The 15,117-nt window shown below is 38.5% G+C and overlaps 1 protein-coding gene across 4 annotated transcripts in view; it reads left to right on the top strand.

The window, feature by feature from the left end:
* TLCD4 (TLC domain containing 4) overlaps nucleotides 1-15,117 on the top strand; it is a 45,456-nt gene that overhangs the window by 19,969 nt on the left and 10,370 nt on the right. For all 4 annotated transcript variants that reach the window (XM_027814358.2, XM_055724378.1, XM_055724379.1 and 1 more), the window contains exons 2-5: nucleotides 951-1,116; nucleotides 5,653-5,742; nucleotides 11,085-11,143; nucleotides 13,023-13,117. In XM_027814358.2, coding sequence (XP_027670159.1) covers nucleotides 962-1,116; nucleotides 5,653-5,742; nucleotides 11,085-11,143; nucleotides 13,023-13,117 — 399 coding nt within the window. In that variant the 5' untranslated portion in view covers nucleotides 951-961. The remainder of the gene's footprint in view (nucleotides 1-950; nucleotides 1,117-5,652; nucleotides 5,743-11,084; nucleotides 11,144-13,022; nucleotides 13,118-15,117) is intronic.

Here is a 15,117-nt window from a genome sequence, read left to right as displayed (position 1 = left end):
TTAAATACTGTAAATGAAGCCGTTTGGCTTCTTCCCCCCCCCCCCCCCCCCCCCCCTTTTTTTTTTTATAACTTTGTAACTTGTGCTAGTCCTGGAACAGTTCATAACACGATCAAACTGGAGATGTATGTCAGAAGTTTGTGGCTTCTGGGAAAATATTCAGTCTTGCAAAATACTGGCGACTCAGGAGAAATGATTGAAGCATTTAGAGACTGACATTTCTGTTTGGAATGGTTTAGCTGTTTATTTAGGCCTCATGAGATAGCTAAACATCCAGCATCTGAAAAGTGCATTTGCGGTGATGATAGGAAGCTTTTCAGTGTGTTCTGAAACTATGCAAAGTTTAGACTTCCATGTAAAGAAGGAAAAAAAATCTCAAATACAATAGCCTACTTGCTATCACGAAGAGGATCCCTCAACTGTGAATGAAGTGCAAACTGAGAACTGCTGTCTGTAAAGTATACAAACATAATGCTGCAGCGAGGCTATTGCTTCCTGAGGCTGACCTGAAAATCTCTCTACTACGCTTATCTGATTTCACTGCTGCTTTTCAAAATCCTGTCGGCAGCAGTCGGTCTGGTAAGAATGAGATGAGTTTTAACTTTGCAGCTTCTTGGGACAGGAGTAGAGGCTTCTGAGGTGGCAGGTGCACTGGTCAGGAGTCCTCCCTGCCCCTTCTGTGTGATAAAATACATGCCACTTTAGACAACAAAAATTTATAGTATGCAAATGTTAAAAAAAACCCGAAACCCAAACCAAAATACAACTTTCATGTATAAAAGTTTGGGGATACTTTTATACTATTAAGGCTTAAGTAGGAACGTTGAACAGGATGAAACTTCTAGTGAATAGTATTTCTGTTGATGTTAGCTCTCAAAAACACTTTCTGTGGCTGCTTAAAATAATTAGATGGAGAATGGACTGAAATTACCTTCTGCTTCTCTTCACAGGCTGATGAACAATGGCATCCTTCAGCAACCTGACTATTGGCATCGCTGTTGCCAGTTTTACTGTATTTCAGCTCCTGTTCCATGTTTTAAGTTCTTGGGTGTCAACACGAATAACACCTGGTTTTAACAATCTCAGCGAAAAAAGGAAGATCGAGTGGAATTCCAGGTAGACTGTTCAAAACAAACAGCAGTTAATGACCTATCTGAAATTGTCAACAAATGAACCACCTGTGTGTGTATGTGTAAAGCTGCAGGAAACGTTGTTAGTTAAACATCTGTAAAGGTTAGAGGGACGGCTCTAGGCACTTGACAAACTCTGAATGTCAAATGCTGAAATGTGAAAGTCAGTAAAGAAAGAAAAATGATGACTGGTGAGTGTTAATAAGCCGAGGTGGATTAATTTTAAATGGCTCTCCTGTGACACATCTGTTAAAGAGGTACAAAATTCCCTTCCCCCAAACATACATGAAAATCAAAAGTATCGCAACTTATTCTATGATGTAAATGCTACTTTACATCTGGTTATGCTTGTTTATATCTGGTTATGCTTTTGGGTGCAAAGTAAATTGTTCGCTCTTCTCCTGGTTGTATTACACTACAACCTGTTGTATATAAGTTACGGTTTTCTAAGAAATTTGATGAATCTTTAGTGTAGCATTGGAGTGAGACAAGGTCAGACCAGTACATCTGTGTGTTGCTGGGGAAGGAGACCACAAGAAGCGGAGGGGGAAGCTGTGACAGACACAGGTTACACATTTGGGATGGGAGTTGTGGAAACTCCATCTGAAAACCTTCCTCATTCCCTTGTGTTTCTGCAGTTCGTCACTCAGGCAGTTCGACCTGTATTACACTTGTCTCCCCAGACAGCACTGTTAAAAACTTGTTCAGCCCTGTGAATTTCCTGGGTGCCTTCCTCTCTTTTAAGCTATAAAAGAAGTACAGGGTAGTAATTGCAAACAGGGTGATCACTGAGGTTTTATTTGCAATATACTCTGAAAAGGGTACATATAGTACACAAGCTTCTCCAGTTGAAATGAATTGATACAGTATAACTTTATGCTTGAGTAGCCTATTACAACTTTAAAATATTTTCCAGGTGTTTCTCAAATTTGAAGCTCAAAAATGTGTACTGTGTGGCTGGACTAAAAATGCATTACTCATATCATTGTTCCTCAGTGCTGTTCAAAGGCAGTATCAGGTGGATACTTTTAAAGTTGTTTCCATTGTTCTAGGCAGCATTAGCAACTCAAATAGTCTTGCTCTGCCATTTGGCAAATGTCCACCTGCAGTGTTCTTAAAGACACCGTCTTAATTTCATTCCATCTTTGAATAATTACCAATCTACTGGAACAACTGTAGGATGCCAGTTCTAGATACCAGTGCAGCTTAGGTTTATCTCTGTGTTACAATTGACAATACAGGCTGACAGGGAAACTATATTAAACTGTTAATCATGTTGAAGCTGAACTTTTGTCTCTAAGCCACATCAAGTGACCCTTGAATTGCATAATAGGCTTTCTGAGAACTTATCCCATGCCTGGTAGCACTATGCTAAGTTGTAGTGCTTTTCATAATAACATGTCAATTGTTTTACACATCATAAGTGTGCTGGAAGTAAGCTGCTCTGTAATTTCTGGGCTACTTTGTGCTAAGGTGTTTAACTACTGAAGTTAATACAGCATCCCAGGCTGTGTCATTTTTTTTACTTCTTTCCCCATGTTTTCCCTTGGGGCTGATGAGGGATGTAGATGTCAGTACACGGATGAGTCATGGTGCAGTGCTATATCCAGTTTGGAGTCAGAAGGCATGAAACACAAAGCATCGTTCATTAACAGGTTGTTGATGTTACACCTGAGGAGGGCATGAAGTGAAAGAAAGGCGAACTGTGCTTGCATTTCTAGAAAAGCTTGCCTGTTAGCTCTGCTAACCCCACACGGTGTTTTGTCAAACTGCCTCATCACTCCAGTGTTTCACCAAAACGAAGAGACACCCCAGGGAATATCCTGTATGTTCAGAGAATGTAGATGGACATATGTACTCTGCAGACAGCTGTGCAGGTAGAGAAAGTTACTGTCCTCTGGTAAAATGAGTTGGGTTAACCTAAATGATTGAGAAGTAGATGGTTGTTATTTTGTCCTATATTGAACTGGTGTGGGGAGTGCTCGCACAAATGGTTCTGTTGGCAGTCCTGAAGGAAACTGGCACAGAGGATGGTTATGCATTTTTATCAGCTCAGCTGGGTCTGGAAGAGGGCATCTGCCTGAAATGAGCTGTAGCATTGAAAATATATTGTTGCAGTTCGGAGGGTTTTGTAATCAAGCATATGAGCTGCAAGTCTGGACTGTGTTTTTCATACTGTCAATTTTTTCATTCTGACCTTCCAAGAATTAAGAAGCAATAAAGTAATTGCTCCTGGAATCTTTAGCATGTAGATGCTGAAGCTGAGTTAAAAACTACTTCGACACAGATGTAGCATAACTCCTTAAGTTGTTGTGCATAAATTCCTTTCACCTCTTCTGTAACACGTTTGTACTGCTATTAAGCAGTTATGAAAAAAATATATATACAATGATAAAGGAACAAGTATGCAACTTATCAGTGCAACTTCTTCCTTTGCAGTTTAATGAGGAGTTAAAGGATGCAAGCTTTGACAGTAATTTCAAGGAAATGTGCAGAGCTTGATAGCTTGACCTAGATTCCATATTAAAGTGGAGTGTTGCACTATTTCCCTTCTTGTGTCCTCTCGTCTATGGAGGAACCTCAAAGTCCAGACTTCAGGAGGAAATCTGCTTCCCCCCCCGCCCCAGCCCCTTCTCCTTGAAGTGCTGCGCTTGTGTATAGCTTGTATTCTAAACACTAAGGTTTGAATAAAGTCACTCCTGAGACGAATTATAATTGTAAATTAATGAGCTATATTCTAGGACAAATTGTACTTCTTTCAGCATTATGCTCTCGTAAAGTTCAAAAATCCTAAGTATTTCTCAAACAGTAATATATGCCATGCTTTGTTTTTAAAAAGGTAAAAAGGAAGAAACGTTCCTAGCTCTCTGTTAATTCTGTTGCAAGAGTAGACTTTTTAACGGTAATTAATAGTTTAATTAAAATTCTGATAACTAAATTTTTCTTTCTTTGTTTAAAAAAAAAAAAAAGCAGCTGTGCTGTGATAGTAAATGTTCTCATCCAGCTTGTTACATTTGATTATTCATATTATATTAATCTGCATTTGGTTTTTGGAACACTGTTGAAAAAGTTGGTGAAAACACCACGATGATGCTCTTTAAACAAATTGTAACTGGAGACTTCTTTTATTAAAAGTTACAGAATCTAATGCTAATAGACAATAATATAACTTCTGGAAACAGACTGGGGATTATAACCAACTTTGCAGTCTTCCACAAGACTGAAGATGTTTTCTTGAAATCGTGTGGTAGAGTTTAGACTCCTGAGAGTGACTTAAGCACATTTAAAATATTAATAACTTCCCAATACGTGTATTCAGTATGGTCAAAGACTAATACCTAACAGCATCTATATGTTTTTGTCATATTTTTAATGCTGTGAATACTGTGCAAAGGTGTTTCCTGTCACACAGTATTGAACTTTAAAGTACTCATCTTTCAAATAGTATCGGTGATTCGGTAAGAGCTGTTTTGACACGTAGATTTTTTTTTTTTTTTTCTTCCTAGTCACGCTTGAAGAGTGGGAAAGCAGACTGTAGCTAAACAGCATGGGATGCAGTTTACAGTAGTGCTAAACCCATGGCTAGAGGAACAAGGCTACACGTTTTGGACCCATGCCCGCTGCGTTGTGCTGCCTTCCAAGCCACATGTGAACAGGAACGGGCAGGCCTGGCCCGGGAGCTGGCACAAACCTGCCAGGCCTCTGCAAATTGGCAGTTCCCTTCATGGGCTCGTTAACATCCAGCGTTTATCTGCAGTCTGCATGCAGCCTGTATGCTTGAGAGGGGCGTCTTTGGGGGGGGGGGGAAAGTGTTTAGTACCGAAGTATGGATAAGGCCGCTCTGATGACTGTGATTTTATGTAGGGCAAGAGGAGTATAAAATAAAGCTGTGAACTGCTAGTTCACATGAACCCGTAGCTGTTACACCTCAGGCACTCCTCTACAACCTTTTGTTATACAAGTTTTCTCTTTGGAAACCAGAATCTACTTCAAGTGCTCTAGATATTCTTTCTGAAGCTTTACTCGATCGGATTTCTCATTCAATGCCCTTCTTTCTGAAACCTGGACTTGGCAGATTTATTATGAGTCATCTATTAATTTGGTGCCTAAAAGGAGAAACTTTTAGGACTCATGGGCCAGTCTGAATATGAAATGCATACAGATTTCCCAGCAAATGGGACAATACAGTGTTTGTTGGAGAACTGGATCCTGTATTGTCTTTAAGAATATATTAATACATGGGATAATTGGAGGAAAATGTAGATCTCCGTTACTTTAAGACCCTACTTTCTATTTAACGTACCCCACCCTCTGCTCCAGTCTAACAGATTCCTTCTTTCTGCCTTTTTTTTTCCCACCTGTCGTTGTATAAGTGCTTGGATGTAGTCTGAGGAAGAGCTGGTTGTCTTTCACAGGGGTGTCTGGATGCAGCTGAGAATGTCTTCGGAAACATGCTACCTTAAGCGCAGTATAGGAGGTTGTGAATGGCACTACCGCCTCGTGATTGTGATCTCTTTTTCAGGACAGTGTCCACATTCCACGCCTTGGTGGTTGGTGGGTTTTGCCTATATATTTTGATGTATGATGACGCTGTTAATGCTGACCGACTCTGGTAAGGCTTGTTACGTATATGTTGTGTTTACACAATAACATAATTGAGAAGGAAAAAAATAACCCCGCAGGGTCTTAATTACCAAAATAATTGTTTCATTTCCCATTAAAACATGCAGTTGTGATGTGTTGATTTTTATGTCTGTACTATTTGATAATACCAATTTTTTTTGTCAGTATTAGTGTCTTAGTGCATTGTGTCTCTGCGAAGGGGAATAGGTAAAATAAAGCAATTGATTTGAAATAGCATACTAAATTACTAAAGCATACAACCAAGAGTGTAACTGTAAGTCATCATGACTGCTATTTACTATAATAATTTTAAAGTGAAATTGAAATGCTGTTCCATGTCTGGACTGCGTAGGTGGGGGGAAAGCTGGAGGGGCCTATTATATGTATAAAATATGTGTCTAAATTGATAAATTACAAAGTTTATCTTTCTGCCTCCCGTAAAACTTCTATCAATCTTTGTTTTAAAAAAAGGATGAAAGTTTCAAGTGCTGTCTTCACAAAAATAGGAATATTTAATCAATGGACTTCTAATATTTTTCTCTAGCTAACAAAATATTCTATATTAAGCTTATCTTTTCTTGATTTCTAGTTATATTGTTTTGTTTCACACTTTTTTGATGGAGAAGGAACAAGATGGCTCTATTTTAATGGAGTTAATTATAGATTGCTATTGGTGTTTTGACATTTCACTCATTACCTTCTAGAACTCTTTCCCTAGAGAAGGAAGAGGCTAGATTTTTCCTGAAGACTAACTACTTTAAGTTTCATTTCATATTTCTGCCATAGACTGTTGTTTTTAACTTTGTCAAAGGACTACACTGTGAGTTAGTTTAAACTTAAATAAATTTACTGTATGATGCTTGTTTGGTTCTTTTCATATTGTAAATTAATGATAATGCAGCATGTGGTAGATAGGATTAGGTGCTTCAGATGCTCTGCCACTGACTTGTTATGTGGCTTTAATAAATGTAGCACTAATTCATAACACAAATTTAGGCAAGATTGGCCTCTTATGTATGTAGCGATATATGATTAATTTCTTGTCTGTGTTGGATTTTTTCATTGTGTTCTGGTATTTTTAGTGAGACTACATATGGTCTGAATGTCTTATGAGATCTGGTAACTGTGTGAAAAGCTGCACGTTATTATAACTCTCTCAGTGTATGTTGTGGTAAACTTTATCAGATTGAAGCTTTTACCCTGGTTTGTTTGATTAGACCTTGTTCTAAAACAGTACAAAAGAAGTCATGCAGAAATAAAAGCCTCTCGGTGACAATAAATACGAGTCTTCACACTTACTAAAGTTTCCTGGTATAATTCCATGAAAATATCAAATTGAGCAGAAATTGAGCCACTTTTTTGTTCTTACTAAGTTCGCGAAATGTTATATTAGATATTTTTGAATTCTGCATTGAAAACTTAATCTTGCTCATGGAGCCTTAGCATCCCAGATGATGTAAAAACATTAAATCTTAAAAAAAAAATCTGTCTGCTGTTGGGGGATTTTTTTCTGTGTTTCTAGTATTGCTTCTAAATAGTTTCTTCTGTTTGGATATGTTTACAACAATTGCTGTCAGTGGTTTTATTTACATTTGGTAGAGTAAGGAAAACTAGATATATTTAAAAATCTAGTGGAAGTATATCCAATCCGTGTTTTAAATGAAAACTTCAGGTTCATTTCAGGGCAGTATTTCTGTAAATTGTTTCTTGGTCAAAATTATCTTAGTGGTTTCAGGAGTCTGTCAATTAAAAGTGCACAGCACACCTTCTAGATGTGGAAATCAGTATTTTTAGTTATTCAACTAATAGTTTTAAAATGTGTGAAGTATCACTTAATGTATTTAAAACAGTTGCAATGATTTGAATTCATGTTCATGCAAGTGATTAAGTGCAAAGGAGGACCAAACGTAATATTGCCCATGGCTTTATAACTACTTGTGTGCAGCATGTGAGTAAAATAAAACTTTGTGTTAGACTTTCTTCTGCCAGTGAAGTAGAATCATAGGGTGGTTTTCTCAGAATTTACAGATGTAAAAGTCAGCCTTAGAAGAAAATGTACATTACTCTCAAAAATGAGAATGCTAGCATTAGTCTCTGCATTCCCCCATATATTGTATTGGTTTGTGGTACACAGTAATTAAAGCCTTAGCTGACCATGTGGAGCTTTAACCATTTATTTTTTCCCAGTCTATTTTATGGCTTAGCTGTACACTGAGTCTTAAGTTGCTTATCATTTTTACATTGATTTGTAGCTGAATCCACATAGTCTCGATTTTAATTGAATAAGACTGAAGAGGAAAAAAACCCAAGTTATACAGGAAGTGCCAGATGGACCTTTGCAAGGCTGTTCAGTCTGGAAATCTAATACCCTCTTGAAATGCAGGCATAAAGCTGTGGGGCTTGAGCCTTATGTGTATATACATATATATGTGTACACACACACACAGATGTATATGAACTATATACACAGACAAGCCTTTTTGTAGGAATCTCTTATTAGCAATACAAGAAACATCTGTGAATCTAGTTTCAGTAGTTTAAGTAAATGTTCAGGAGTCCTTTGTGTGGCTTCCTTGCACTGTTCTTGCTCAGGTAGCCTGAAAACATTACACAGATGCGCCAATTTTAGACCACTGAGATGGTTTTGATCCATTCTTTCCCTCTAGCTATTGCTATCCTCTTTGTGTAGGCATTGACTTTATGACATACCCAACCAGTTCTTTTCTGCGGGATTTAAAAAGATACCTATACCTATAATGGAAAGTCACAAGTTCTGAGCCTCTGTGTATGTCAGCCTAACTTCTGGGCTCAAATGCATGTTGTTGACATGTCTTGAAAGGGATCAGGACTTCTCCTAAGGGTTTGGGTTCAATGGAGAGAGGATATGGTATTATTGCCAGGTAGTGACTGAAACTAGATATGACAGATGCCAACAGACGATAATAAAGTCTGGAGCATTGATAAGTTACAGGGAGCCATCAGCACTGTGTATGTATACTTTTTTTGATGGTCTAGGACTTCATAACGCTTAGCCTTTTTTTTTTTTTATATGTAAAACAGACTAGCTAACAGATGATGTAGAAATTGTTTTTGAGATGGTGAGAATAACATGTGGAGGTGGTAGAGATCAGATTAGGAGAGGGAGAACATGTAAATAAGTAAACTAAGCTGTAGCTTCATAGAAGAGCAGGCTTTTTCATATGACTGTCCACTTTACAGTTGCCAATATATGACTTTGTATCTGCAAAGAAGTTTGAAGAAAGTTGGTCATGTGGACTTTTATAGCTGCCTATGTATGTTCACGTGCAATTCATTTGCCAACACACCTCCTTAGCAATCACAAAAGAGATCGCTCTTCCCTCTTGCTTATTAAGTCACTCCCTGTTTGTTACTCCTGGCTATTGCTTGCATCAAAACTAGGCTGCAAACGTCAGGGTTCATAAGCTCCATTGCACTTCCTATTCAAGGAGATAGGTCAGGAGATGTAGAAGATTTTAGACTAAATTCTAGGTTTTCCATTAGTTGAGATTAACTGGGGGTTGTAACATGGACTCTTCTTGAAGGGATGTGACAGATGGGCAGTGCAGCCATACATGTTGTTACAGTGTTGGTTTAGAAAGTCTAGAAAAGGTTTGTTGCAAGGTGGCTGTTCTCATGCAAAGAACAAAAGGAATTGAGTCATTCCTTGTCTCATCCAGTTAACTCATGTTTACCTATATCAAGGAACCGATTTCACATGCTTAGGCCTTTGCATCTTCTCTAGAGAAGAATAGGAAGGTTCTTGGGCACAGGCTCAGTCTTGGTGCTGACGTGTGTTGGGAGCCCTCCCAACAACAAGTTCAGTTGTGACATTGCTGCTGCTGCAGCTGGGAGATCTGACGGAGGGCTGTAACTCTCTTGTTTCTGCTAGTTGTGAGAACACATCTGTCTGTGCTTGGGGTCTAGCTGTGAGTTTTAGAAGAGCTACCCCTAAAGAAGCGCTTAGCCCACAACCTATGTAACTCATGAAACCAGGTTTTGAAGCCATGGAAGGATGTTCCTGTCTCAAGTTGTAGTTAAGAGAGCTTCTGTGGCCAGCGTTAAGAGATGGAGTGCGCTTCAGGCTCTCCTGGTAATCCTTTTCCTCACCTAATGGCAGAATTCTGGTTTTGTGAGTCCTATTTTCCTGTAAGCTACCCCCTCGCTCAGAGAAGCAGTTAGTTTTAGACACTAAGAAAGCCTTCAAATCTAGTGAGCAGATTTTAATAATACAGGAAATCTCTCCCACTGTTTCCTTCCGATAGGATTAAGAAGTAATAGCTAAGTAATAGCATTTTACTGCTTTCTAGCTGAGGTAGACTTTGTATTGGAGGTGGCTGTAAGCACAGTTATGTTCCTCTTTTCTCAAAAGGTTTACAACAAAGATTGCTGTCACAGCTTGTCTGGAGCAGTGCACGTTTTATAAATCTGTGGATCTGTCACTTGAAGCTCAATTCATACTTACAGAAAACATCTAGATTAGATGCACAACTTAGTTAAAATAAAAGTTACGATCTCTGTGCTGAGAAAAAGAGATCTGCTTACAAAACTCCTCAAAGTAGGAATGCAGAGGGGACAGTGGAGGAAAGAACAAATGTTACTTGCTTTAACGTGGATGCTGCCCTCTCTTGAGCTGTATTCACAAGTTTGGATTTGTTGAAAATCCTAGAGGAACTGAAGTTGTGTGTGTGCTAAGAGCTTTGCCTGCTGAATGTTTGGCACCAAAAGGGAAGGGACAGAAGGTGTGAAACTACTCTGAAAAGCATTTCTTCTTGAAGGCTCCTTGGCTCCAAAGAACTGGCAAATAATTCCTTTCATGTCTTCTTCTACTCTGCTTATCCCTATAAGCATCCATCCTCTTATGAATATGAAAAGCACCAGTTGAGCAAGATATTTTTGTCACCCTTAACAAAGTTTTAACACTGGCAGAAGAACAAAAATGGAGACGCAAGAGTGTCAGTTAAAGTGCTAAAGAGCCACTGCCTGCGCTGTTCTCTCTTGCTCTCTGTTTCCAGAGAAGCCAGCTCAGGGTACTTGCTGGGTTTCAGCGCTGGACCCTAGCAATAGCAAGGCTCTTGGGGGCAGTCTCTATCCAAAGGCAGAGGGTAGTCCTGGTTAGGGTAGTTAGTCTTATATCTGGGTAAAAAGTAATCCATTTGCGTGACTAGGACCTTTTTTAACCAAATCTCATAAGGTCTTACTGATGGGATAAGAATAAGGTGACCCGATGGACATTGTGTTTGGTATGTGTATGTCCTTTGCAAATTACCTTGTTATAAAGGCTGTAACTGTGTATTTTTGGTATGTTTACAGGGGTGACCCTTCAATTGTGAAACTGAATATTGCTATTACCACAGGCTACCTCATTTCTGGTAATTATGCAACATGTATATAACACACACGCAACCTGTATATTTATATTGAGTCACTATGCCTATATGTTTATATTGAGCCACTATGCTAGAGATAAGATGTGTATACAATAGTTTCTGCTGTGGCTTTTAAATTGCTAATGGAGTTGTGGGTTGTGGTGAAATCACAGGATCTTGCCAGTGAATGTGGAAGATGGAATGATATCTCCCCAAGCACTGAGGAAATGCCACCGTGTGGCTTTATGATGGTTTGATACACAACCACCAACTCCAGCTCAGTCTTGTTTTTCAGCCAGCTGAGAAGGTGTTAAAGCAGTGCCCTTCACTCCCTTCAGAGTGTCTACAACTTGTAGCTCTTTTATCATGTTTCTTCTGTGACCTCAGAATGCTGGCACAAGCATTTTAGTAACCCTCAATACAAGCTGAGCGAATGATGCCATAGGATCCTGCCTGTCCACCTTTCAGTCTCACTTTAAGCCAAAATTTAGTCATGTGTAAACATGGAAAATTTAGTTATTTTGTTGGTATGGCGTTTACCCCTATATATGTTTTGTGTTCCTCATTTACTGTCAACTAAAACTGGCATGCGAATTTTGCTACAAAATGCTTTGGAGTTTTCTTTTGTGGTGTGTATGGATAATACTGACTTACCAAAGCAAAAACCTGTTGTGACTTGGACTATTTTCAGGGAAAACTTCTCATGTTAGGATGGAGTCTCTGGTCAGAGATTGGGCTGTGGACTTGATTGTATCTCAGACTACATTTCTCACCCTAGTGGAACTGATAATGGGGTGATCAGCACACTCAGTTAAACTGTGGGATAGTTTAAGTCTGTTTTTTTGTAAGAACTTCAGCTCCCATCTTTAAATTCATTGGTATCTATTTTTGAATAATTATGCAGTAGACTTTCATTATGAATTAATGAATGCCTTTGAACAGAGACCTGAACCTGGGCACTCATTCTCTCTCGCTTCTTTATATAGTTAATGTTTTAATTATTGATAGGAAGTGGCATGGCTAAGTCAGATGATGGAGTCTTGCCTGAGGTTAGCTAATATAAGAGACATCAAGGTAATCACTGGAGATACAAAAGGCACAGGGAAGAATCTTTGATTTGGAACCTTGGTCACTAATATTCCAGTCCAAAGTACTCATTTGGAGAAAGTAGGGGCAGAAATTGCTTGTTCCACTAAAGAAAAGAAAATCTTCTGAAATCTCAGACCATCATGGGAGAAGAAGGAACTTTTGTGTCAAAGCTTTCCTGGTAACAGTAACTCAGGTCCACTATATCACTTTTGTGGTAATTGGAAAACTCTGATTAACTTAAGTAAACATGCTACTCATTCCAAGTGCCCATTACAAAATATTTTTGGTAAATGGTTCCATTTGCTAATATAACTAGTTCTTGATTCAGAAGTTCCCCATAATAGATCCCTGCATTTATTGCATGTATTTTTATATTGGCTATGCCGCTCGTAGCCCACTCCTCCTCCTTTCCTCCCCCCCCCCCACCCCCCCCCCACCCCCTTATTTTTTTTGGTCACTTGTTCCAAATATTTGGGTTCATAAGTGTGAAGTTATGCTATAAGATCTGGGATCCACTTTTTCCTTCCAAAATATGTCAGCTAAAGCTGTCACCTCTGTACTTCCATTTATGTGGAAAGTAATAATTTATGGCAACTTTTGGAAGAATACTGTTTCTTAATGCTTGGACTAGTAAAGTCTTTAGGATGAAGTTTTTCTGTTCACAGATAATTCAGAGAGTTTCTACTGATGCCGTATGTTGGCATTTATACCTCTAAAACTTAGAGAAACGCTATTCTGAGGTCAGTGGTAGTGTAATAAATTGTTCTTTATCATTATTTCTTTTCTCTTGTAGATTTGTTGCTTATTATTTACTACTGGAAGGCAATTGGTGACAAGTTTTTTGTAATACATCACTTGGCAGCTCTGTATGCTTACTATTTTGTACTGGTGAGTGCTCTATTTTCCAGTAACATAACAAGCAGATGACGTTGAAGACAATGCTTTTAGAGATCTCATTTGCTTAGTGTTTAAAATTTTTTTTCACTGGTTGGTGTATTAGTTTTGTGAAAGGCATATTCATATTTTGAATCATCATTATTTTCTAAATGGTTTTATCAGTCATTTGCGGTAAGTGCATGCCTTTTCAATGTTACAGTCCTTCAACAAAAAATGTGTAACTTACCAAAGTGCTGAAATTAAAACTCTTCTCAGTTTTTGCTGTAGAGAGACTTTGATAGAGGAGCTTTTCACATGGTTATAGAAAAGGGTTTCAAATAAAATCACAAGTGTGACTAGTTAGTTAGAAAGTTAGAAAGAAATGGTTTCAAGTGGTTATGTTCTGCTCTTATTTGCAGAGGCCATAGGTCAGTGATCCCTAGCTCTGGTGAATGTACTACAAACAGCTGGGTGTGTTTTTTCCTGGGATTTACACACACACACACCCTACCGCCCCCCCAAATCTGTGGTCATACAAACTGATCCTCTGAGGCTTCTTGTTTAAGGTTACTTTGTGGGGAAGCAACGGATGATTAACTGTATATATCCACAAATATCTGTGTCATATGTACATTAAAGGAAAAAGAGGAAGAGAAGGATACTGTTGAGGATAAAGACTTGGTTACTCTTTGCTGCTGCTGGAATTTCTCGGAGATGCCCATGTGACTTGGTACAAATCCCATTGACCTCCAGAGTAATGCTTCTGAATTTCTTCTGAAAAGCTCATTCAATAAATAAATACATTTTATAAAATAGAATTTAGTTCATTTACCACATTTCTTTCCCTGCCTACTGTGTGAATCCCAGGATTACAATATTAAAAGTGTCGAGATGCCAGATTACTGTCAGATTTCCCATGTAATGTTTTAAAGAGGATGAAGTACACGGATAAGTAAATGCTCTGTTTCGGGTTGAAGATAATTAGATCTACTAATATTATCACGAATGAAAGTGAATTAGAGCTGAATACTAGAGAAATGAAAATACCACTGCCAAGGCTAATCCCTGATGCAGAAAATCCATTAGTTTTTTTCTGGAGTAGATAGAAAGCGTAGTGTTAGTGTGAACTTTTTAAAAGCAGTTATTATTTGGATATGTCTCTGTGTTACTGTCATTCTCTTATCTTCAGAGAACGTTATTCCTAAGTATCTTATTTCAAAAATTGCTTTTGAAGATAGGAGAGAATTTGATTAAGAACACAAATTTTCTGTTTGGTATTTGGTATACCAAATTCTATTTGGTATTTCAGTGTGAAATGACATGAAATGCCTGAAGTAGTGGGCATTAGCATGCTCAGGGGGGGAACTAGGAATCGTGACACACACTCTATGGGTTTTTTCAGGAGACCTACCAAAATTTTTCAAAAAATCTTTCTATATCTGCAAACTGCTGCTTATCCAACCATTGTGTAACGGGATACTATTGCCAGCACAACCAAACGATAAAGCAGAGAATATGCTGTACTTTGTCACTTGGAGGAAAGGGCTCAGTTTACGCGTATCAGTGTAAATGTACCACACCATTACCTGGATGCTAGCAAGGAGAAGATGTGGTCTTCTTCTGACGGCCAGGGCACGGCAGGGACTGCTGCAGAGCTGGTGGAAAGGCCTTTGCCTGTCATGTGGAGGAGAGAAGGGCTCTGTGTGATCTTTCTGCTGCCAATTAAGAGCTGGGGTTCATCTTCACTTTGGCAAATTATGTTCCTAAAATAATGCAGAGACACTTTTCTTTAGCTTACAGTGTTTCTGTTCAGTTTGTTTAGACACTGAGAAATCCAAAAGGTAAAGTAAGGAACTACTGATTCAAGATACCTGAAGGACAACCGCAGCTTTTGTAGTAAACTTCATTTTGAAATTGTAAGGAAATTGGCCACAGCTGACAAACTCACTATGAGTTTTAATAAGGAGGTTGAGATGTATCATTCTGTGTATACTTGAAGATTTTAATCAAGA

The sequence above is a fragment of the Falco cherrug genome, chromosome 12 (assembly GCF_023634085.1).
Source record: "Falco cherrug isolate bFalChe1 chromosome 12, bFalChe1.pri, whole genome shotgun sequence".
Lineage (NCBI taxonomy): Eukaryota > Metazoa > Chordata > Aves > Falconiformes > Falconidae > Falco > Falco cherrug.
The sequence above is the reverse complement of the archived record's forward strand: the minus strand, read 5'-3'. Positions and strand labels throughout refer to the sequence as shown.